General features: G+C 54.6%; 12 protein-coding genes and 1 non-coding gene across 13 annotated transcripts; 7 read left to right on the top strand and 6 right to left on the bottom strand.

Annotated features, from left to right (window-relative positions):
• Nucleotides 1-144: 144 nt before the first annotated feature.
• Nucleotides 145-2,528, top strand: V1518DRAFT_423445 (amino acid permease-domain-containing protein). The gene is made up of 2 exons (XM_066905695.1): nucleotides 145-426; nucleotides 588-2,528. Exons 1-2 carry the CDS (start codon nucleotides 399-401, stop codon nucleotides 2,357-2,359), a joined length of 1,800 nt encoding a protein of 599 aa, XP_066756962.1. The 5' UTR covers nucleotides 145-398; the 3' UTR covers nucleotides 2,360-2,528.
• Nucleotides 2,529-2,607: 79 nt separating this feature from the next.
• V1518DRAFT_423443 (HAD-like domain-containing protein) lies at nucleotides 2,608-4,728 on the top strand. Its single transcript, XM_066905694.1, has 6 exons — nucleotides 2,608-2,928; nucleotides 2,979-3,065; nucleotides 3,112-3,848; nucleotides 3,933-4,146; nucleotides 4,194-4,281; nucleotides 4,327-4,728. Exons 1-6 carry the CDS (start codon nucleotides 2,669-2,671, stop codon nucleotides 4,690-4,692), a joined length of 1,752 nt encoding a protein of 583 aa, XP_066756961.1. The 5' UTR covers nucleotides 2,608-2,668; the 3' UTR covers nucleotides 4,693-4,728.
• Nucleotides 4,729-4,733: 5 nt separating this feature from the next.
• On the top strand, nucleotides 4,734-6,492 carry V1518DRAFT_138765 (histidine phosphatase superfamily). The gene is made up of 3 exons (XM_066900743.1): nucleotides 4,734-5,073; nucleotides 5,128-5,167; nucleotides 5,216-6,492. The coding sequence occupies exons 1-3, from the start codon at nucleotides 5,059-5,061 to the stop codon at nucleotides 6,127-6,129; spliced, it is 969 nt and encodes a 322-aa protein (XP_066756960.1). The 5' UTR covers nucleotides 4,734-5,058; the 3' UTR covers nucleotides 6,130-6,492.
• On the bottom strand, nucleotides 6,209-8,806 carry V1518DRAFT_423436 (CRT10-domain-containing protein). Its single transcript, XM_066905693.1, has 2 exons — nucleotides 8,150-8,806; nucleotides 6,209-8,092 (listed from the first exon to the last, which is right to left on the bottom strand). The coding sequence occupies exons 1-2, from the start codon at nucleotides 8,615-8,617 to the stop codon at nucleotides 6,272-6,274; spliced, it is 2,289 nt and encodes a 762-aa protein (XP_066756959.1). The 5' UTR covers nucleotides 8,618-8,806; the 3' UTR covers nucleotides 6,209-6,271.
• V1518DRAFT_423435 (uncharacterized protein) lies at nucleotides 8,662-9,563 on the top strand. Its single transcript, XM_066905692.1, has one exon. The coding sequence runs from the start codon at nucleotides 8,968-8,970 to the stop codon at nucleotides 9,385-9,387; it is 420 nt and encodes a 139-aa protein (XP_066756958.1). The 5' UTR covers nucleotides 8,662-8,967; the 3' UTR covers nucleotides 9,388-9,563.
• Nucleotides 9,385-11,511, bottom strand: V1518DRAFT_423433 (6-phosphofructo-2-kinase-domain-containing protein). Its single transcript, XM_066905691.1, has one exon. The coding sequence runs from the start codon at nucleotides 11,317-11,319 to the stop codon at nucleotides 9,430-9,432; it is 1,890 nt and encodes a 629-aa protein (XP_066756957.1). The 5' UTR covers nucleotides 11,320-11,511; the 3' UTR covers nucleotides 9,385-9,429.
• A 295-nt stretch (nucleotides 11,512-11,806) lies between these two features.
• On the bottom strand, nucleotides 11,807-13,047 carry V1518DRAFT_423429 (mitochondrial carrier domain-containing protein). The gene is made up of 3 exons (XM_066905690.1): nucleotides 13,004-13,047; nucleotides 12,908-12,960; nucleotides 11,807-12,847 (listed from the first exon to the last, which is right to left on the bottom strand). Exons 1-3 carry the CDS (start codon nucleotides 13,017-13,019, stop codon nucleotides 12,023-12,025), a joined length of 894 nt encoding a protein of 297 aa, XP_066756956.1. The 5' UTR covers nucleotides 13,020-13,047; the 3' UTR covers nucleotides 11,807-12,022.
• Nucleotides 13,048-14,381, bottom strand: V1518DRAFT_423425 (uncharacterized protein). Its single transcript, XM_066905689.1, has 2 exons — nucleotides 14,070-14,381; nucleotides 13,048-14,022 (listed from the first exon to the last, which is right to left on the bottom strand). Exons 1-2 carry the CDS (start codon nucleotides 14,164-14,166, stop codon nucleotides 13,373-13,375), a joined length of 747 nt encoding a protein of 248 aa, XP_066756955.1. The 5' UTR covers nucleotides 14,167-14,381; the 3' UTR covers nucleotides 13,048-13,372.
• Nucleotides 14,382-14,466: 85 nt separating this feature from the next.
• V1518DRAFT_423424 (uncharacterized protein) lies at nucleotides 14,467-15,145 on the top strand. Its single transcript, XM_066905688.1, has one exon. The coding sequence runs from the start codon at nucleotides 14,494-14,496 to the stop codon at nucleotides 15,112-15,114; it is 621 nt and encodes a 206-aa protein (XP_066756954.1). The 5' UTR covers nucleotides 14,467-14,493; the 3' UTR covers nucleotides 15,115-15,145.
• V1518DRAFT_423423 (uncharacterized protein) lies at nucleotides 15,086-15,842 on the bottom strand. Its single transcript, XM_066905687.1, has one exon. It carries the CDS (start codon nucleotides 15,731-15,733, stop codon nucleotides 15,140-15,142), a length of 594 nt encoding a protein of 197 aa, XP_066756953.1. The 5' UTR covers nucleotides 15,734-15,842; the 3' UTR covers nucleotides 15,086-15,139.
• V1518DRAFT_423422 (glucose inhibited division protein A) lies at nucleotides 15,703-18,198 on the top strand. The gene has a single exon (XM_066905686.1). It carries the CDS (start codon nucleotides 15,827-15,829, stop codon nucleotides 17,936-17,938), a length of 2,112 nt encoding a protein of 703 aa, XP_066756952.1. The 5' UTR covers nucleotides 15,703-15,826; the 3' UTR covers nucleotides 17,939-18,198.
• Nucleotides 18,199-18,371: 173 nt separating this feature from the next.
• On the bottom strand, nucleotides 18,372-18,443 carry V1518DRAFT_t55. Its single transcript has one exon. It is a non-coding gene; the product is annotated as a tRNA-Glu (tRNA).
• Nucleotides 18,444-19,623: 1,180 nt separating this feature from the next.
• On the top strand, nucleotides 19,624-20,518 carry V1518DRAFT_138378 (uncharacterized protein). The gene has a single exon (XM_066900742.1). It carries the CDS (start codon nucleotides 19,708-19,710, stop codon nucleotides 20,428-20,430), a length of 723 nt encoding a protein of 240 aa, XP_066756951.1. The 5' UTR covers nucleotides 19,624-19,707; the 3' UTR covers nucleotides 20,431-20,518.

Here is a 20,518-nt window from a genome sequence, read left to right as displayed (position 1 = left end):
CCTAAACCCGTGTAACCTGCACCGCCGCGTAGAACGGCGTGACTGCGTTTTTAGGGTTTAGGTCTGCGGCTCGATAGCCCTAAACTCCCAAATAGGACTATGCCGCTGTTCACGCGGCGCGATTGTTGACACTTGCCGCGTCCGGGCCGGTTTGTATGAAGCGAGTTGCAGACCTCCGCGGTCAGAGATGGGCTGACGATATGGTGGCAGATGGCGAAAACTGAAGGCACTATTGGCACGTGAGGATGGCAGGCGAGAATACGACCGACCCGCCGTCAGCGCCTCCGTAACACGACTGATTGAATCTGAGCTGTTGTCGTTCTGATCTGATTGTATTGTAAACTAATTGAAGTCTCAGTCTGCTCATATATTCTTGTACATTGGGATGCGCTCATAGTATGAGTGGATTAGTGTCGCTCGATATGGGTAAGCCGAGGACGGATTTTGAGCTTCCCTGGAGCAGACGATTCGTGTGCCTGGAGATATCAATCACTATTTCCCTATGCGATATCTCACCTTGCCCAGGTCTATAAGATATCTCCGTCTCCTCTCTTCCATCGTTACTTCCTTCTGTGCTGACTTCCTAGGATTTCGGACTAAACCCGCAGCCATGAATTCCACTGCCAAGTTTCCCTCTATCAGCACGGAGACCTCCTACGACGCCCGCACCGAAACTGACTCCTACATTGGTTCAGTCCAGGCTGTCCCACCCTCCAGATGGAACCATTTTGTGGACTCCTTCCGCCCCAGCGAGGTATACCTCGCAGCAAATTGCGAAAAGGTTTCAGACATCGAGTCTGGTCCTAAGGCTCCTACAGTGTCACCCCTGGCGCGTCGCCTCAAAGGTCGTCATCTCCAGATGATTGCCATCGGGGGTTCCATTGGCACCGGCCTCTTTGTCAACTCTGGCAAGGCGCTCTCCAACGGTGGCCCGGCATCGCTACTGATCGCGTTCATCATCATCGGATTCATGCTCTACAATGTCGTCCACGCGCTTGGCGAGCTTGCGGCTGTGCTACCTGTCTCTGGCTCGTTTGCTACCTATTCTACTCGCTTCATCGATCCTGCCTGGGGCTTCGCCATGGGCTGGAACTACGCTATGCAGTGGCTCGTCGTCTTCCCACTCGAGCTCGTCGCCGCTTCGATCACTCTGGATTACTGGCACATTCCCATCAATAATGCCGTTTGGATTACGATTTTCTGGGTTGCAATAATAACTATCAACCTCTTTGGTGTCAAGGGCTATGGCGAGGCCGAGTTCTGCTTTTCCATCGTCAAGGTTGTCGCTGTTATTGGATTCATCATCGGTGGTGCCGCGATCGTCTGCGGCGCTAGCCAGGAAGGCTTCATCGGCGACCGTTACTGGCACAATCCTGGACCATTCAATCAAGGCTTCAAGGGCCTTGCCTCAGTGTTGGTCACCGCGGCGTTTGCCTTCGGCGGCACTGAGCTCGTCGGTCTCGCCGCGGCTGAGACCGCAAACCCGCGCAAGACTATCCCTTCGGCTGTCAAGCAGGTGTTCTGGCGTATTGCTCTCTTCTACATCGTTGGATTGACTATCGTCGGCCTTCTCGTTCCCTACGACAATCCCAACCTCCTCGGCGCGACGTCCGACGTCGACCTCGCGGCGTCTCCATTTGTTATTGCGGTCAAGAACGCCGGCATCAAGGGAATGCCCTCGGTAATGAACGCTGTCATCCTCGTCTCGGTTCTTTCAGTTGGCAACTCTGCCGTGTACGGTTGCTCACGTACGATGGCATCGCTAGCGGAGATCAACCAGGCTCCAAAGATCTTATCCTACGTCGACCGCTCCGGCCGTCCTCTCGTCGGCATTGCCCTCTCCGCGGCTTTCGGTCTTTTGGCTTTTGTTTCCGCGTCCTCCAAGCAGGGCGAAATCTTCCACTGGCTCCTCGCGCTCTCCGGACTCTCGTTTGTCTTCACCTGGGGCTCGATCTGCATGTCACACATCCTATTTCGCCGTGCGTGGAAAGCCCAGGGCCACTCTCTCGACGAACTTGCGTTCAAGTCGCAACCGGGCATCATCGGCTCATGGATTGGCGTAATCCTCAATGCGCTCGTCCTCTGCGCGCAGTGCTGGGTCGCCATCTGGCCCATCTCGGGCATGGCCCCTAACGCATCCGACTTCTTCCAGGCATTCCTTACCGTTCCGGTCGTGCTCACATTTTTCACGTTTTACAAGTTCTGGCGCAAAACAAAGGTCGTCAAGTCCACCGAGGCGGATCTCGTCAACGGCCGTCGCGAAGTCGATATCCCGGCGCTGGTCGCGGAGCTTGAGGCCGAGCACGCGGAGATGAAGCGTCGTCCGTGGTATTATCGCGTTTACAAGATATGGTGCTAGACGCATCCCGCACATTGAATGGTATTATGGCGGGTAGTGAAGTTTTGTGACATTTTGGATATGATTATATGATCGTGTAGCGTAGCTGGTCCAGATGCGTATTGGTTCATTGTGTATATTGATCATCATGGGTATTTGGTATGGCGAAAATCAAAAGTATGCAAAAACATTACATGAACATTCGGAAAGGGGATGTAGAAAGTAGAAAGTACAGATGAGGCTGATGGTGAGTGTTGTTGCGGGTTTGGGCGTCATAAACTTCCATCCCGCAAACTCCGCGTTCGCCCCACCGCCACCATTATCACGACAATGGCGGAGACGGAAGTGAAGCTGCCGTGGTCTCTGCGGTACCCAATCATGATTGTCGAAAAACTCGTGCAGCCCGGCACGGAGATACAGAAGAACACGCCGCTATTCACGTACCGGTACCCCGCGCGCGTGGTCGAGACGCGTGGGCTGGACGAGGAAGTCGAGGTCACGCGAGAGCTGTTGGCGGTATTTGAGGCGCCGATGGAGGGGACATTGGGAGAGTGGACTGCGAATGAGGGCGATAAGATTGAGGCTGCCGGGTGAGTTCTAGGCGTGTGCCAAGGAGTGACCAAGCATGCTGACGGAGCAGGATTGCGGTGGTGACGGTGGTCGAGCCGTGTACACACGCTGTACAATACGCGGGGATGTGTGCGCTCTGCGGGAAGGACTTGACTTTGTAGGTATATATGCAAGGACTTGCGACTATGTGCTAACCAATACAGTCAGGATTACTCAGGCTACAAAGACTCTGCGCGCGCCGACGTCAAGATGTTCCACAAGACCACCGGCCTGGCTGTGAGCATGACAGAAGCGCAGCGGATAGAAAAAACAACGACCCTTGCGCTCCTCGCATCCCGCAAGTTAATCCTCGTCGTGGACCTTGATCAGACGGTGATCCACACGACCGCCGACCCGACAATCGGCCAATGGCTCAATGACCCCAGCAACATCCACCACGAGTCCGTCAAGAACGTACATTCGTTCTGCCTCAAGGACGGTGGTCCCACGGCCCCCGCGTTCTGGTACTACGTCAAGATCCGTCCGGGCTTGACAGATTTTTTGAAGCACATTTCGCAGCTGTATGAGTTGCATATTTACACCATGGCGACGAAATCCTACGCGGAGGCGATCGCACGGATTATTGATCCCGACGGCGTGTATTTTGGCGACCGTGTGCTGACGCGGGACGAGAGTGGGAATCTCGAGCAGAAGAATCTAAAACGGCTGTTTCCCGTGGATACGAGTCTTGTCGCCATCATAGACGACCGAGGCGATGTGTGGAAGTGGAGTGCGAATTTGATCAAAGTAATTCCGTACGAGTTTTTTGTGGGTACAGGCGACATCAACTCCAAATTCTTGCCGAAAAGGGTAGATGTGAAAGCTTCCTCCGCCGTCGATGCCCCGCTCAGGCTGGCCATATCAGACGATGAAAATAATTCATCGGTGGAGCAGGTCGCAGGTGAGTCCGCTGACGGCGAACTAGGCTCGCTTGAGAGCGTACTGCGGCGGGTGCATGGCGAGTTTTACACTGAGTATGACGCAGCAAAGGCGAAGCAGGCATTACAATCTGCGGCACCAGCCGCGTCGACCTCCGCGGTCGGCAGCCGCAAACGCAAGCGGCGAAATAGTAATAGCACGGACTGGCGCGCGGGCTTACCGGACGTGAAGGTGATCATGCCGCGCATGAAGAAGGATGTCCTTGAGAATGTTGTTATTCTGTTTTCCGGGTTGATTCCGATTGGCGTGAAGATGGATTCGTAAGTTGTGGGTGGAGTGTCGTATGAGATTCAGCTAACATGAATAGGGTCGATCTTGTGATATGGGCGCGGTCATTTGGTGCGCTTGTAGTTGACACATTAGCCTTCGACGTGACGCATCTCGTGGCTGAGAAGGTATGCAGATTTAACGTTGGAAATGTCGCTCTGCTAACTCTACAGGCTGGCACGGAGAAAGTCCACCAAGCGCAGAAGTTCAACGCAATCAAGATCGTGAAACCCGCGTGGCTGTACCAATGCCTATCTACATGGACGCGCGTGGACGAGGGGCCGTACATGCTACCGCTGTCGCCATGCAGTGCGTGGGAGGATACGCGGAGTGACTCAAGTTCTGATTTAGAGGATATATTGAAGCAGATGGAGGATGAGGACGACGAAGATGATGAGGAAATGGACGAGGGCCGGTATGACGAAGAGGAGGGTCGGTACGACGAGGAGGAAATGCCGGTTGAAAGTAATCCTTCGACCGAGGACAAATCAGAGGATGGCAATAGGATAGAAGACGACGAGTCGGAGGATGAGGGATGAGTGTACAATACATGATGACAACATTGGAATAGGGCGAGCATTTGGCTGTTCAGGGGTAGGGTTGAGTGGTTCGCGGCGCGGTTTGGCGATTGGGTCGCGTAAGCGATATCGAGAGGCTGCGAGGCTGCGACGGAGTACGCTGCTAGAGGTGTGGAACAAGCATAGAGGAGAGAGAAAGTGCGGGTCGAGAGAGTACAGTCCGAGGAGGAGAAACGTAAACAATCTCCACAGGGCAGCAGCGACTGCTTCTTTCACTCTTCGTCCTTAAGTGCCGTTCCTCTCCCCACACTTCTCCCCGCCACCACAGCTCACTCACTCCTACTTCCACACTCACTCCGCGCTCCTGAGCGGTATTCGCACCACGCCATGGGCCGTCCACGAGTACGTCCTACCCCTCCTCCGCGTATGCGCACCTCGTTAATACTGACCACGTAGCTCATCATTCTTATCCGGCACGGCGAGTCCGAAAGCAACTGTATGTGTGTCCTCCCGTCTTATGCTCCCGCAGTAACTCACCCTGTAGGCGACAAATCTGTCAACCGCTACGTGCCGAACCACAAAGTGCCCCTCACTGCCCGCGGCCACGAACAAGCCCGAGCTGCGGGCCGACACTTATGCGACGTCGTCGAGCCTGGCGAGAACGTTCTCATCTATACCTCTCCCTACCGGCGGACACGCGAGACGACAGAGGAAATCACAACTCAACTACAATCCGGCGGGATCGACTACCGTGTATACGAAGAACCCAGACTTCGGGAGCAGGATTTCGGGAATTTCCAGTTCGATGAGGTCGAGATGACGCGGATCTGGAAAGAACGAGCGCGATACGGGCATTTCTTTTACCGCATTCCCAATGGCGAGTCCGCGGCGGACGTGTATGATCGCTGCGCGGGGTTTAACGAGACACTGTTTCGTCAGTTTAGTTCGGATAAGTTTGCAAAGGTGCTTGTGCTCGTTACGCATGGGCTCATGACCCGCGTGTTTTTGATGAAGTGGTATCGATGGACGGTGGAGCGGTTTGAGTCCCTGCGCAACGTGCATTATTGCGAATTCGTGACCATGGAGCGGCAGGAGAGCAGCAAATATTTACTTAAGAACAAAATGCGCACATGGAGTGACCCCCCCTTTGACGAACTCACTGGAGCAACCACTGCCGATGACCCCGCGGAGTCGGATGCGATCTCTAACATCTCCCCGCTCGTCGAGAAGCAGAATCAGATCCGCGCGATGTACGAGGAGATGCAGAAAGACGCTGCTGCGAACGAGCCGCCCATGCTGCACCACATCGATGTTGTTGAGCACGCGGCCGAGGTGTCGGCGTCGGAGGACTCCGACGATGTGTTTGACGACGGCAATGAGGCGGCGGAGAACGGGATCTGCATTAATGGTCGCTGTCGACCACGGTCCATCATGTCCTCCAGCTCCATTGACGATTAATTCTCTTCTCTGCGTTCCTTCTTCTCTTCTCTGTTGTAATAGCGGTTTAGTGGCGTTTAATGTTCTGCAATTGGTTCGCTTTTTTGAGATTTCATGTTTTGTCTCGGTATTAAAACAAACTCCAAACACAAGTCCGGAACACCTATATTACAAACTCATCGATATCTGCAACTTCCGCCATCAACGCGTTCGCATGCCGTCGCAACTCATAGGCGGCAACACCCCCGTTGAGAAACACCAAAAATAGCACATATCGTCTCCTGAAATCAGTGTCTTCCCCGTTCGTCGTGTTCGCCTCAACCACCGGTCGCACGTCCATACCGAGCAATGTGTTACTCGAATTCACGTTCTTGGACTCGGTCAACACGATCTCCTGCTTCATTCCGAACCTCCCTTCCTCGTGTTCATCTCCCTCTGTCCTGCACAGTTTGAATACCGAAATCAGTCCCTCCTGCGATGCGACCACGACGCATCCTAACTCTGGAATCGGTAGCGTCATGTTCAACCGATTAAATGATGCCGTGAAATTCTCGACCGGCGCGCGCGTGCCAAAGACGCTTGGGCAGATGTTTTCAAGGTACGGATCGCATGAAGGGTCGAAGCCAATTAAACGCGCTTGGTAGAGCGAGGAGTGGAAGATCACGAAATTGCGTACATCATAGCGTGCGTCGCGAGCGTGTGGGGGCATTATCGGGTGTGCAAAATACGACGAGCGGGAGGCTTGTGCTAGTAAAGGCGTGTGCTGCTGTTGCGCTGCGATGGGCCCGAGTTCGTAATGCATAGGTCGCGCGGAGGGATCGACTGATGCTTCGAAATCGAATAGCGGACTGAGCATGTCTTCATACACTTCGTACGGACACTCGCCTTCGGGTATCGAGCCAGTGCGACGCCGACGACGAGGGACAGTCATGAATGGGCTTCGTGATTTCACGGGGTATGAGATGCTGAGGCGCGGGTAGCGCGAGAGGTCTGCGGTGCCAGCGGGGGTATCGGCAGTGGATGGGGCGACGCGCGAGGTGTTATCTGTCTTCACGCCGCAAAAGATGTCGACTGAGGGTACCAGAGTGAAGTTATGTTTCCATAATGGTAACGTGGTCCATCCCTTCTTATCCGAGAAAACAACACCGGTAACGCACTCGAGGGTGGATAAATCCCATATCTTGACGTCCCCATCAATAGATGTGCTCATTATACACACTTGCGTCGTCGTCGTCGTCGCACGTGTACTCGGACGACGCCTCTCGCGGTGCGCTTGTGCGGGAGTTGTGGTAGCCATGGGTTGTATCGCACCGGGCTGGAGGGCCAGATCGACGAATTTGATGCAAGGGATGTTGTTATCATGCGCGAACTCGATGACACGCTTGTACATCATTGCGTCGGGCGTTCGCCGCACGCGGGGAGCCGAGGAGTGGAGACGTCCCATAGTATGTTTCCACTGCCGTTTCTTTCCAGCTATCATCGTCGACTCCGACGTGTCAGCGGGCGTGGCATCCCCTTCTTCACCGCTGAACTGCGCCCGTTGACGTCTTCGTTGCTGATTTTCTGATTTTGTCGAGTATCCCAACTTGAAAATCGTAATCGACCGACTGTTATCCGACACAGCGATCAGCCTCTCCCTATCACAAAAATCCACACCCCAAGCAGACTTCGCAACCTGCAACGTCTCGACTGGAACAATCTCCCTCCCCGCGGCAGCTCCACCATCTCCGCCTACGGCTTGATACGCCCGCATAACCGCCGCAGTTGCGTATATCACGCATTGTCCCGCATCTGTGAGGATCGCAACGTATTCCTCCCCGCCGAGCGTGCCGATGCGGAGGTTGTTAATTGAGAAGAGGTTTAATGGGTTGTTTGCGCCGAGAAGTTGGGACACCGTGGGGGTGCTTGATTTTGGAGGCAGGAGCTGTGTGAATGGAAGAAGATCGGCGCGGGTTAGCGAGGTCATGCGGAAGACTTTAACTCTCTTCGCTCGTTAGCCCTGACACACGTCACAAGCATATCACAACCAATCTGTACTCACTTCGCCATCCGCGACGAAGAGGAACCCGTATCGCGATATCCCAATCAGATTATTTCTCCACGTCTCGGGACTCTGCAAGGCGATCTTCCTCCGCGCGATAGGCTGAATTTCCAATAACGCGGGGGCGTCAACGAGTTGAGGAAGCCCTGGAGGTAGAGGCCCACGACGGATGGAGGTGTGCGTGTGTAACCCAGCTAGCTCATTCTCCCTCGCAAGCGCCGCGTGCGAATGGTGTGTATCAAAACCAGTGAGCGGGTGCGTGTGTGCGCTCTCGTCAATGTAGTCGTTGTACTCGTCCTCGTAGCCCACCTCATCGTCGTCGTCATCGAAGTCTGCGTCCTCTTCTTCGTCGTCTTCTGAGTACCAAGAGTCGAGGCTATAATCCGCATCGTTCCGAAGCGCTACTATTGTTGCTGATGCTGCGGCGACGGCCGCGGCGGTGCCGGGTGTATTTAAAGCGTCGTCCATGGCTGAACAGCCACGCTGCTGGTGGTGATATTTGTGGTGGTGTAGTTCGCGATGAGGAGCATCGCGCGGCGTGTCTACTAATCGCTATCGCCATGCACCTTCCCCATACATTCACAACCCTCGTCCTCTCCTTTTCCCCTCTGCCCCTCTCTTCCTCTCTACCTGTCGTCTACGATACGCACAGACGCTGATATGCAGACTTAAACGGATGCACGAAATGCCGTCCGGAGAGAGCGACGCGGGTTCGCAGGAGCCCGAGAGGCTCGGGCAAGTCCTACTTCGCGTCGCGTACTTATACCCCTCCACCCCTCCATGACCATACATGCTCCCCTTCGTACACCCCGCACACTATGTTTCGCCACGCAATCACCTGCCACGTCCTGGATACCATCTCCGGCCGGCCTGCCCCTGGAATCCGCTGCACGCTCGCGCGCGAGTACAGCCTCGACAAGTTCGTCCCCATTGCCACAGCCAAAACCGATTCTGATGGCCGCGTCTCGCAGTGGCAGCTGTTTGACAGCAGCAGCGACGACCTCACGCCTGAGCCCACTTCTCCCGAGATGTTTCTCGCCGCCGCGGCCGCGGATGCGACCAGCCATACGTTGTTCAGGGTCACTTTCGCCGGGATCGACAAGTTCTACAACGGTGACACGTTCTTTCCCTACGTGGACATCACGTTCACAGTACCCGCTGGAAAGCTTGGTGTCGAGCATTTCCACATCCCGCTACTGCTCTCGCGATACTCATACTCCACCTATCGCGGCAGCTAGTCTTTGATACGTGCATTAATAAACCGATTACATGAACTCGTACTAATACTTCGATACGCCCTCGTCAACGCCGAGCAGACGTATATGCCGCACCTTATTATTATACGCAGACGGAATAATCTCGACAATCTCGCTGCGCTCAAACTCTACAAACGGAATGTCAAATGGTAAGCACGCCATGAGGTAGCCGTACAGCACACGAAGTACGCTCACGTGCGCAACGACGAGAATATCGCTCTGGATGCGCTCAATCTCGAGAATAACAGGCTCAAGCCGCACTGCGAGGTCGTGGTATGACTCTGCGCGCGGGAAGCGGTGTCGATACGGATCTTTTGCGTGCTGTGCGACTTCCTCCGGGAACTGCTGTTCAAGCTCCTCCGCCGACAAACCGTCGCACGAACCTGGATGCATCTGCGACAGCTGCGAGCGCAAACGGCACGCAATTCCCTGCGCCTCAAACTCAGCGACGGTTTCCACAGTACGCCGGCGGGTCGACGTCCACACCACGAGCTCACGCGTATCGCCATCCGACGCATCGTCCTCACCCGCCGCGACGCGCTCCGCGCGTTCCTGCTGTCGATGCGCGAGCAAGGTCTCCGTCAGCACGTGTGCGTACTCTCTTCCCTCGTCGCTCAAGTGCGGATCTGATTTATACTTCGGACGTGCTTCGACTGAGCGTCCTGCACGTGCAAAGTACACACTTCCCTTCTTGATATGCAGATTCATAAGGTAAAACACGATGCGATTCGGCAAATACCCCACACGCGTATTATTCAGCAAAATCCGCTCGCCCGCGTTGTACATCTTGATGTACGAAAACTCGTGATCGTCGATGGTCTGGTACAGCGGGATCTTGTCGTTAATACGCTTTACATAATGCGAAATCGCTTCTTTCTCATCCCAACCGGTATAATCCGGCGACGAAATTTTCACGCTGCGTACATTCGCTTCGATGATCTCCGGGCGATCGCAGATCGATTCGATGAAGAGAACCTGAATACCTCGTCCGTTGAGCTCCTTCACCAGTGCTCGCCGGCCCGCGGCGGTCGGATTAATCGCGTCGTAGATGGCGACTTGTCCACGCTCATCATCAAAGAATTTGTATACATCGTTCTTACACGCCGCCATCACACGCTGCCGCAGAATCACAGTGGCCGGCGACGCATTCACGGCAAAATAATCCGCTGGCACCTCTGAGTCCGGCGCGACGTATTGCCGCCGATAATCGCCGAGATGAAACGCATGCGTCTTCACCCCCAGCCAGCGCAGATATCGCGTCAGCGACACCGCGAGATGCGTCTTTCCCCGTGCAGGGAGGCCGACGAGAATAATGCACACTTTTCCTGCGTGGAATAACTGTCCGGAGGCGGTGAGATATAATTGCGCGGGGGACACGTACTCCGGCGCGAGTTGGTCGTGAATAGCATCGATCTGAACCGACTGCCTTCTTCCCGCAGCGCCGACACTTGTTCCCCGCGGTGTGGTGGCAAAGTTGCTGCTAGCACTGCTGGTGCTGCCAGTGGAGCTATTACTCCCTCTTCTCTCCCTTCGCAGCGCAGCGGCTGAAAACGGAGATGGCCGTGGTCGTTGGTATCCTCCACCGACAGCGAGATCGGATGTGTGCTGCCGCGGGAACGTCAAGCCACCTGTGATTGGCGAGGTGGCAAGATCGGCATGATATGTCGACAGTCCAGGCGGCGGTAGTGATCCAACAGGAACCGTAGTCGTGGTACTCGCCATCCGCGCTGCGGTAGGCCGCTCGCGTGGCATCGTGACGGACGTGGGGAATGACGTGGGCTGCGCCGACGGCGGCCCCGCGGAGGGAGAGCGCACGGTAAAAACGAGATCGTCCTCATCGTCAGACACCGACGGGGTCGACGGCGCAGGGGATCCCGGCGGCGACGGCGAGTCTGAAAGCGCGAGGGACAGCATTGCGGGTTTGCCAATTGTAAAAGGTGGTGATGCTTGATTTTGTGGAGAAGCGTCAGTGCGATGTCACGTGGGTTTTACCAGCGGCTTCACCACGGCTTCACCACAGTCATAATAGAGCGGCATAAAAATGCTAGAGGATGACGCGCACGATGCGGAACATGAATTGGACGCGACAGCCGTGCTGAAGATTCATGACGCGTTTGATGCATTTTGCGACGCGTTTGTGCGCAACGATAGGGACGCTGTGTACGCGCGCTACGTCGAGCGGTATCTCGTGGAGAAGCAGAGTGAGGCGATGATCAAGTCTACACACACAGAGGAGCTGCCCGCGTTCTCACCGGAACCAACAAGTGTAACATTGCAGTCTGGGTCTACTGTTTCACGCACTTCGTCGCCGGCGTCCTCGACGCGGCCACCTACAAGCACACCACGACCAAGGCGCAAGGGAGCCCGCGCACAGCGCAGTGTGCCGGCGACGCCGTACGTGCTACCAACTACACACATCGTGGACCGATATGCAGGAGCCCGACCGCTCATAGTGCGCAAACGACGACGACGACCCCTCAGAATCGACATTGAGTCCCTATGGGCCGCGCACTGGCGTAACAAAAGCCGGCGGGTGCAACCACCAAGCGCACTTAGTACACAACCGTATCTACAGCGCGCACTGCGGCGTGTACAAATGTGTAATGCAACTATATGACTACTGGATGGAACGGAAGAAATCCATGCAGGCGGTGAAGACAACCAGGAGAATACCTCCGCCGGGGCCGAGTCGGAGAACTTTAGGGATGAAGCCCTTGTAGAGTGAACCGAAGCCCTCCTCCTTGAAAACGGTGCCGACCGCAGGCCATGCCCAGTTGTACTTTGGCGTGACGCCTTCGACGCGGACGGTGTTCTGGATACGGCTCTTGACGACGTCCAGCGGGGTGTTGATAATGGTGCCTGCCGTGCCGCCGATGGAGCCGGCTAGAAGGTCCATGAGGGTCTGCTGGGTGGGCGTGTCAGCCTTGGGAAGCATGGCGCGAACCTTGAAGATGACGCCAAAGTAGCCGGCGTTCCAGAGGATGTGGCGCCAGAGAGTAGCCTCAAGGCCATTGTACATCGCGAGCACGCCCTCGTTCTTGACGATCTTAATGGCGCAGTCGAGCGGGCCCTTGTAGAGCGAGCCGGACTCCCTGTCCTGGAGACGGATCTTGACGAGCTCGAAGGGGACAACCACGAAGGCTTCCGTCGCGCCGGCTGTCGCGCCGGTGAGGATCGACAACGGCTGCGACATCTTGTCCACGCCAAATGCCTTGCGGTAGAACTTTCCCCACTCGTCGTTGGCCGCAAACTTGGTCGCGCGCTTAGGCGCTTCCATCAAAATCGGCGCGCTGATGCCACGATAGAGGCGTGAGAAGCCCTCGTTCTTGACGATCTTGGTAAAAGTGTCGATCATGCCGTTATAGGACTCACCACCGGAGCCCTTGCCGACCTGGAGCTGCACACGGGTCTTGACGACATCGAGAGGGTACATGACCAGGATCTGCCATGGGTTAGCGGTGCGCGGTGCGGGGTGCGGGGATACAGAGAACAAGGGACACACCTCCGACACGCCGGCGATGGCGCCGGCGGCAAACTGGTAAACAAAAGGGAGGCCTGATCGTCAGTATGAGTATCAGCACAGAGTAGAAGTACATACTCTTCTGCTCCGACATGGCGATGGTGGTGAATTGGAGAACTGAGACGGCGAGGTTGCGGAGTGGAGAAGACACAACGCCTTTATCACGTGACCGGCTATATATGGCTGCCGCGGTCACGTCAACCAATCGCAGCGGTGCTTTTAACTTCTTATTGTTTGTGCCTGTTCGATGCGCCTTGCGCTCGCAGTTTATTCAGGGCCGCCTATTGGCCAGCCCGCTGCGGGGGGGCTTCGGAACTGCCCCGGACTCTGAATCGGGCTTTGAATCGGAACGCGTCTGCGCCTTCCGACGCGTCGGCTCCTTGTATTGGCTACAAACCCCGCGCTCACCGCACGCCGCTCTCCATCTTCCCAGTTCTCCTGCCACCGTTACCATTGCCCGTGAGCGGAGTATACTTGCTCCTGGTAGGAGGAGAGGGTGCTGCTGTGTGTGTGCCGGCGACTTGTGCAGGTCGGCCGAGTGGATACGCGCTGGGTGCTGGACGCGCCGGTGGTGAGGGTGCCTCCCGGTTGCCTGAATAGGCCATGTCGATGAGCGTGTACTCGCCCATGCGCTGTGCTGTTAGTACTTACCCCCATGCACATCCAGACCGCACTCACACTCTTGTTCTCTCGAGCACGCTTCTCCAGAAACGAGTGCACAATCGCTGCGTTTCTTGTCGAGCACGCGTTGATGTACGCAAACACCGCACCGAGCAGCGGAATCAGTGACATCAGAAAGTCAAACAGCACGTTCGCGCTCATCTTCGCCTGCAGCGTCTGCGGGACATGCAGGTCCTCCGCCATGCGGTTCAGGCGCAGGTGCAAAGTGTACATCACCCACGGGCCGATCACAGGGATCAGGTCAACCACTGGCGCCTGGCCGATGCCCCAGTCCGCCCAGAAACACCCGCACATGCACCGGTCGTGCTTCCACGCCGCGCGCTGGATCTTGCGAAACACCGCTGCGTCGGACGGGGTACTGCCTTCAGGCGCTTTGCGACGCCGCTGCTCGCCGTTGACTTCCTCAAAAAAGGGATCTGTAGTCACAGTCAGCGGGACCTCTACCTGGAAACGAAAGACTGACCCTTCGTCTGCAGCTTCTCGCCCGCGTAGTCCGTCCACAGGTCCATAACTGTGGAGTAACCCGGCAGGCCCTCGATTGTGTCTGTCAGCGAGGTCATCGTGTGTTAGGGAGAGAGGTGCGCTTCCGTCAGATCCGTGAATAAGTACCACCGCGACAATAACGACATCGGCAGCACAGCCCCTCCACTCCTGTCTAGTAAAGTGCAGCAGTAACAAGTAGAGTAGAATGCCAACAGCAATCAGAACTGCTCAGTGCACACTGTCTTCGCCTTCAAGTCGTGGCTGTGAATGCGACTCGGCACCAGCCATATCGTAATGGCGTCATTACCACAAACCCCACCAACTCCGTCAGCGTCTATGGCCAAGTCTCCCAACTGACTCGATTCATCTTTCTGTGCGCGAAGTCATCAAGTACCGCCAGCAAAATGTCCGAGGTCATCAACGCCAACCCCAAAATCCTCTCAATCCAGGACCTTCCCACGCGGGTGGTCTTCTTGCCTTCTTCCTCGCTCTCTACGCCGCCATGCGCGCTCGATGCCGTGCTCCCGACACACAGCGCAAACCTGTACTCCACCTTACTCCTCGACGATCTATCCGACCCAGAAGCCGATGACTTCTCCGACTCGGACACCTCTGACTCCGACCCTTCCTCGCTTGACGCTCTCGACGAGCAGGAAATCTACGACCTCATCTCGTCCATCTCCGACCCCGAACATCCCCTCACCCTCGGCCAACTCGCCGTTGTCAACAAGCCCGACATCCACATCCTCCCTGGTGGTACGTCCTCCATCACGCGCGTTCTCGTTGAGATCACGCCGACTATCACGCACTGCTCCCTCGCCACGCTGATCGGGCTTGGTATCCGCGTGCGTCTCGAGCGGGCATTACCGCCGCGGTATCGTGTTGAGATACGGGTTAAGAAGGGAACACACCAGAGTGAGTCGCAGGTGAATAAGCAGCTTAACGATAAGGAGCGTGTTGCAGCCGCATGCGAGAATCAGCAGCTGCTCGGTGTACTCTCCACCATGCTTGCTACCTGTCGGTAACACTATACATAGACAAAATACTATTCTACATATCAAAGTCGTCGATGATCGTCAAGTTGATCTCTCCATCGACAGATGGCACTTCTTCCTGTGCCTCTTCCTCAGCCGCTCCAACGTGCTCCTCGTCAGCAGTTGGCCCTTTCATCATCTTTTCCTTCTTCCCCCTCCGCCGGCGCTTCTCCCTTCGCTTGGCCGTCCGCTCCTCATCCACATTGCGTACTTTCTCCCTCTTCTCTTCAAACTCCGCTTGCGAAGCCTCCTTTGAGCGCTGCGCTTCGAAGACCTTTGTCCGCTCCATTTCCCTTCGCCGAGCCTGTTTGTACACGTGAAACTCGCCGGAGCCTGCGCCCGCGCTCGAGCCCTGCACGTTGGTAACCAGTTCCGGTGGGGGCGGTAGTTGTGAGGACGGCGAGGGAGGGCGCGGGATGGTGATGTCCCGTTCCGGGTGCTTGGTGAGGTACTCGAGTTGTGCGCGTGTCTCAGTGTACGGATCGGCGGCGATGCGCATGCGTTTCAGGCGAGGTGCGGAGGAGTCGAGATCCGTGGTGCTGTTATCGGGCTTTGTGTGCCGTTGCACGACGTTGTGCACGAGCACGTTGGATGACGGTGGACGACCCATGTTGTGTTGGTGAAGTGGTGAAGTTCATTCAAGTTGAGCGTTCAGTAGTTGAAATCTTCACCGCACTCTTCTTCCATATTCACTACAGCCAAAATGACTCTTCGCCCCTCTCTGCGTCCACGACCCATCTGCACCGCGCAATTCTATTCCTCCCTCCTCATCATCGCTCGCGCCATCTCCATCCACGCCGCCAATCTCGCGTCCACTCTCGCCGCCCACCCTGCCACTGCCGCGCCGGGGGTCATCGTCATCGGCGGCGGCCACGCCGGGTGCGAAGCCGCCGCCGCCTCTACGCGAACAGGTGCACACACGACGCTCGTTACACAGTCTATCTCTGCGATTGGAACATGCTCGTGCAATCCCTCCATTGGTGGGGTTGGAAAAGGGAATATTGTTCGCGAAATTGACGCGCTTGATGGACTTATGGGACGGGTTGCGGACAAGTCGGGCACATATTTTCATATGCTCAACGAGTCGCGTGGTCCCGCAGTTTGGGGGCCGCGGTGTCAGATTGACCGGAAACTGTACAAGAAGTACATGCAACAAGAGATCCTTTCACAGAAGGGTTTACAGGTCAAAGAAGGCTCGGTCATGGACCTCATTGTCGAGCCACTGGAACACACCGCTTCATCCTCCGCCTCACGTTCTCGCTCGCGTATCCGTGGGGTTATCCTCGACTCTGGTGAAATTTTACCTGCCAGCAAAGTCATCATCACGACCGGCACCTTCCTACGTGGCGAGATCCACGTCGGTCTACACTACTACCCCGCGGGACGGATCAACGAGCCTGCAACCTTTGGGCTCAGCGATACTCTCGCGGATGCCGGGTTCGAGCTCGGACGCATGAAAACGGGCACTCCGCCGCGACTGGACGGACGCACGATTAACACTCGCGTGCTGCCAAAGGCGTACGGCGACGAGCCGCCTATGCCGTTTAGTTACATGCACAACACTGTTGCCGTGCGAGACCAACTAGTCGTGCACATGACCCGCACCTCCCCGGAAGCCCACGAGCTCATCCGTTCCAATCTGCACACGACGATGCACATCCGCGAATCCGTACGCGGGCCGCGCTACTGTCCCTCCATTGAGGCAAAAGTCATTCGCTTCGCCGATAAACAGTCGCATCTCATATGGCTCGAGCCAGAGGGATTCGACACCGACGTCGTGTACCCGGGCGGTTTCAGTGTCACACTTCCTGCGGATCTGCAACGCAAAGTGTTGCGTACGATGCCCGGGTTGCAGGACGTGACGATGTTGCAGCCCGGGTACGGGGTTGAGTACGATTTTATCGATCCGCGACAACTTAAGCCCACGCTTGAGACGAAACTCATTTCGGGATTATACCTCGCAGGACAGATTAATGGCACTACAGGATACGAGGAGGCGGCCGGACAGGGTATTCTCGCAGGCGCCAACGCAGGTCTTGCTGCTCAGGATCACGCGCCTTTTTTACTATCCCGGAGCGAAGCGTACATAGGTGTCATGATCGACGATCTCATCACAAAAGGCGTCGAGGAACCCTACCGCATGTTCACATCCCGCGCGGAGTTCCGACTATCTCTGCGCGCTGAGAATGCCGACGTCCGATTAACCCCCAAGGGTTATGAACACGGCTTCGTCTCCGCCGAGCGCTTCATAAAGACATCCCACGAATCCAATCTCATCCAACAAGCAATCGCTGCTCTCAACTCAACCTCGCGCAGCGCCAACGAATGGGCCAAATTCAACACCCCCTCCGCCCCGCCACTCCCATATCACCGTGACGGTAAGAAACGCACCGCGTTTGATCTCATCGAGCAAGAACCAAAGCACTGCCACCATCTTCTGGAAATTCTCGCGTTCCCTCGCCTCGCAGAGCTCACGCCTCAACTTATGAACAAAGTCGCATTCGAAACACAGTACTCGCGCCACATCCGCCGCGAACAAGTCTCCATCCGCGCGTTCATGGAGAACGAATCGCTTGAACTCCCAACAGACTTTGATTACTCCACAATCTCGATTTTATCGACTGAGGCAATGAGCTTGCTTAATAAGATCCAGCCGGCGACGCTAGGTCAGGCCAAGCGGATACAGGGGATTACGCCGGTTGAGGTGATTGAGTTGTACAGGATTCGGAGGCTAGCGAATAGAGCGGCCTACAAGAATAAAAAAGTTGAGTCGTTGATAGGGCATCGGGTGCAGGCTGCATCATCGGAGTTGTGACATAGCATTTTTTGTATATCTACTAAGGACAATCTGTACATCTACCACAAACAATCATCATCAGGATTTGTCGCGAATTTGCAGGCAAGTCATCTCTCGCTGCTCTTCATGCTGCCATGGTCTCCACATAATAGCAGCACCCGCGGATTCCGTCGTCTCTGAATACTCACAGAAACACGAATTAGAGGGACCAAATAAAATATTTGATGACTTGTGGATGAATCCTTGCAATGTGCTTTGCCCAGAAACCGATTTCTCACACTTATGTACTTTCACAAGTCCATCCCTTCTCTTCTCTATGTGGACATTGCGTCAATCAGATTGTGCCCCTTTCTTCGATACAACCCATACATAGAAAAAAGACGACGCGCTCTAGTTTCCTTAAAGAAAATAGTTTCACAACGTAAAATACCTTAAAATTATGGAAAAAATTCTTCGATACCGGGAATCGAACCCGGATTTGCCCGGTGAAAGCGGACCGTGCTAGCCGTTACACTATATCGAACAGTGATTCTTTGAGAGATCAGGCTCAGAGAGTGTGATCTCAGAGCCGGGTAACGTAGCGAGCCGCACGAGAGAGGGCTCGACACCAGATGAGGCTGGTGCTTCCTTACTTTAGGAACTTCATGAAGCCAGCACACTGGTGACTAAAGGTTAGCACTGGGCGCTACAATGATTAGAGAGATACGGAACAAAGAAGATTGCTAATGATTGGAAATATGAATGGGGAACAGATGGTGCGGGCAATAAGCCCCACTTTGCGATTTAGTGATTTGTTGTTATTAGCTAGCTAGTACTTATAAGGTGACAAGAGATGAAAGAAGTCTCATCAGCAGAACAATAGAGAACATCTCAGGATATCTCGTGCTCAACCCGAAACTATCTGAAAGATTTTCTTCATATTTGGTGGTGATGCAAGTGAATGATCTATCTTTTGCACTCCATACTAGCCTCTTACTGATGGCCCAACATTATAATGGACAGAGAAAGGCAAAGGAACTTCTGTCCTTTATTGCGGAAGTTGAAAATCAGTTCTACTTCTGCCAGATTATTATGGACACTGAGAAAATCACTTTCTTGGCCAGCTGCTTGGGTGGATCAGCAGCATCATGGTTCAACATGTTCCTAAGGGAACAAGGACTGAACATTGCAGTGCTTACCTTCGATGACTTCTTGTCCCATTTCCACAACTATTTCTTTCTGAAGGATGAGGAGGTGCATGTCGAAAAGCAATTCTTCCACATCTGTCAGGAATGGTCTGTTACTCAGTACAACATGGAGTTTCATGATATCCTGCGCCAGCTGCTGGCACACTTCCATTCAAGCACCCTTGCATGTTACATGGATGGGCTGAAGCCTGCTATCGAACTACAAGTCAAGCTTCACCACCCCAGATCTCTCAACAAAGCCATGGTGCTAGCGGCAGACTCGTACGAAATCCTGGTGAAACATCACAACAACAGGAGGGACACAGCCTCCCAACACTTTCAAAATTTCGCCAACAGATGCGCAACACACACTGAGGACAATCCCATGGACATAGATGAAGTTGACCTCAAAGAGGTCCAAGTGAAGTGCTCTTGTCTTTTGGAGAACCATTGAGAGGAACTTCACTGCAAAGGACTGTGCTTCTATTGCCGAACTGGGAAACACTTGGCACGCAACTGCCCCAAGTGCAAACAATGTGAAGAAGCAAAAAAAGTGAATGGTCAGCAGTAAAGGAGGCTACTGCTGACCTGAAAGACAAGAACATTGGCCTCTGGCATTTCATGGAATTAATCAGAAAGATCACCACCTTGGACATGGGTTCATTGCTTGAAGCAACCTCGGAGAACCTGGCAGATGCTGACTTGAGTGTGGATGCATCGAGTTTCAGCAAGGATTCAGAATCTGTCATCAACATGACAGAATGGACTCAGCAAAATGAAGAAACATCAGAAGTTTTGGTGCAGGACTTAGCACAGCTGAGCCTGCAATCTCTGGACACATCAGAACCAAGCATGGACAGACCATTTGTCATCCCAGCACTCTTGGATAATTTGGAAATCTCGGCTCTCTTAGACTCTGGCATGGCTTCCTGCTTCATACAGGCAGCAGTGATACACAAGGCTCAACTGGAACACACGATCTTTGCTTGCACACTGGTGCATGTGCAAAGTGCATTTGGACAAAGCATCCTGATCAAAGATGTGATCATGGCACCCTTGACCATCAGCAAGTGGATGGTGAGAATCCCTTGCTATGTGATCAATGAGATATCTCATCTGCTGATCCTCAGGCAGCCATTCCTAAAGAAATATCATTATCTGCTCGACTTTGAAAACAACACATTTGCCAACATACCAGCGATGCACCAAGGACCTGCAGCTATCATGATTCTCGATAATGCAGAAATATATTGGGATGTGGATGAGTTCAGATGTGACAACAGAAAAGAGATGCTATATGCATTTGAGATTAGCATGGACCTCCCTGTTGAAATATACGCCTGATGGTGAACTATGAGCTGGCCGAATTGCAGGGAGAACGGATGGATATTGGAGGAGATAGAGAGGATTGGGGTATGGAATATGGGAGGAG

This window comes from Limtongia smithiae (genome assembly GCF_038497785.1).
Source record: "Limtongia smithiae strain NRRL Y-17922 unplaced genomic scaffold V1518scaffold_18, whole genome shotgun sequence".
Lineage (NCBI taxonomy): Eukaryota > Fungi > Ascomycota > Lipomycetes > Lipomycetales > Lipomycetaceae > Limtongia > Limtongia smithiae.
The sequence above is the reverse complement of the archived record's forward strand: the minus strand, read 5'-3'. Positions and strand labels throughout refer to the sequence as shown.

Excerpts from the sequence above, each read along its gene's own strand:
- V1518DRAFT_423445 (XM_066905695.1), top strand. The coding sequence starts at position 399 with ATGAGTGGATTAGTGTCGCTCGATATGG. Across the intron at positions 427-587 it reads ATTAGTGTCGCTCGATATGG|GATTTCGGACTAAACCCGCA; the intron begins GTAAGCCGAGGA and ends CTGACTTCCTAG.
- V1518DRAFT_423443 (XM_066905694.1), top strand. The coding sequence starts at position 2,669 with ATGGCGGAGACGGAAGTGAAGCTGCCGTGGTCTCTGCGGTACCCAATC. Across the intron at positions 2,929-2,978 it reads GATAAGATTGAGGCTGCCGG|GATTGCGGTGGTGACGGTGG; the intron begins GTGAGTTCTAGG and ends CTGACGGAGCAG. Across the intron at positions 4,282-4,326 it reads CGCATCTCGTGGCTGAGAAG|GCTGGCACGGAGAAAGTCCA; the intron begins GTATGCAGATTT and ends CTAACTCTACAG.
- V1518DRAFT_138765 (XM_066900743.1), top strand. Across the intron at positions 5,168-5,215 it reads CGGCGAGTCCGAAAGCAACT|GCGACAAATCTGTCAACCGC; the intron begins GTATGTGTGTCC and ends CTCACCCTGTAG.
- V1518DRAFT_423436 (XM_066905693.1), bottom strand. The coding sequence starts at position 8,617 with ATGGACGACGCTTTAAATACACCCGGCACCGCCGCGGCCGTCGCCGCA. Across the intron at positions 8,093-8,149 it reads TCTTCGTCGCGGATGGCGAA|AGAGTTAAAGTCTTCCGCAT; the intron begins GTGAGTACAGAT and ends TAACGAGCGAAG.
- V1518DRAFT_423435 (XM_066905692.1), top strand. The coding sequence starts at position 8,968 with ATGTTTCGCCACGCAATCACCTGCCACGTCCTGGATACCATCTCCGGC.
- V1518DRAFT_423433 (XM_066905691.1), bottom strand. The coding sequence starts at position 11,319 with ATGCTGTCCCTCGCGCTTTCAGACTCGCCGTCGCCGCCGGGATCCCCT.
- V1518DRAFT_423429 (XM_066905690.1), bottom strand. Across the intron at positions 12,848-12,907 it reads CCATCGCCGGCGTGTCGGAG|ATCCTGGTCATGTACCCTCT; the intron begins GTGTGTCCCTTG and ends AACCCATGGCAG.
- V1518DRAFT_423425 (XM_066905689.1), bottom strand. The coding sequence starts at position 14,166 with ATGACCTCGCTGACAGACACAATCGAGGGCCTGCCGGGTTACTCCACA. Across the intron at positions 14,023-14,069 it reads CGAGAAGCTGCAGACGAAGG|ATCCCTTTTTTGAGGAAGTC; the intron begins GTCAGTCTTTCG and ends CTGTGACTACAG.
- V1518DRAFT_423424 (XM_066905688.1), top strand. The coding sequence starts at position 14,494 with ATGTCCGAGGTCATCAACGCCAACCCCAAAATCCTCTCAATCCAGGAC.
- V1518DRAFT_423423 (XM_066905687.1), bottom strand. The coding sequence starts at position 15,733 with ATGGGTCGTCCACCGTCATCCAACGTGCTCGTGCACAACGTCGTGCAA.
- V1518DRAFT_423422 (XM_066905686.1), top strand. The coding sequence starts at position 15,827 with ATGACTCTTCGCCCCTCTCTGCGTCCACGACCCATCTGCACCGCGCAA.
- V1518DRAFT_138378 (XM_066900742.1), top strand. The coding sequence starts at position 19,708 with ATGGAATTAATCAGAAAGATCACCACCTTGGACATGGGTTCATTGCTT.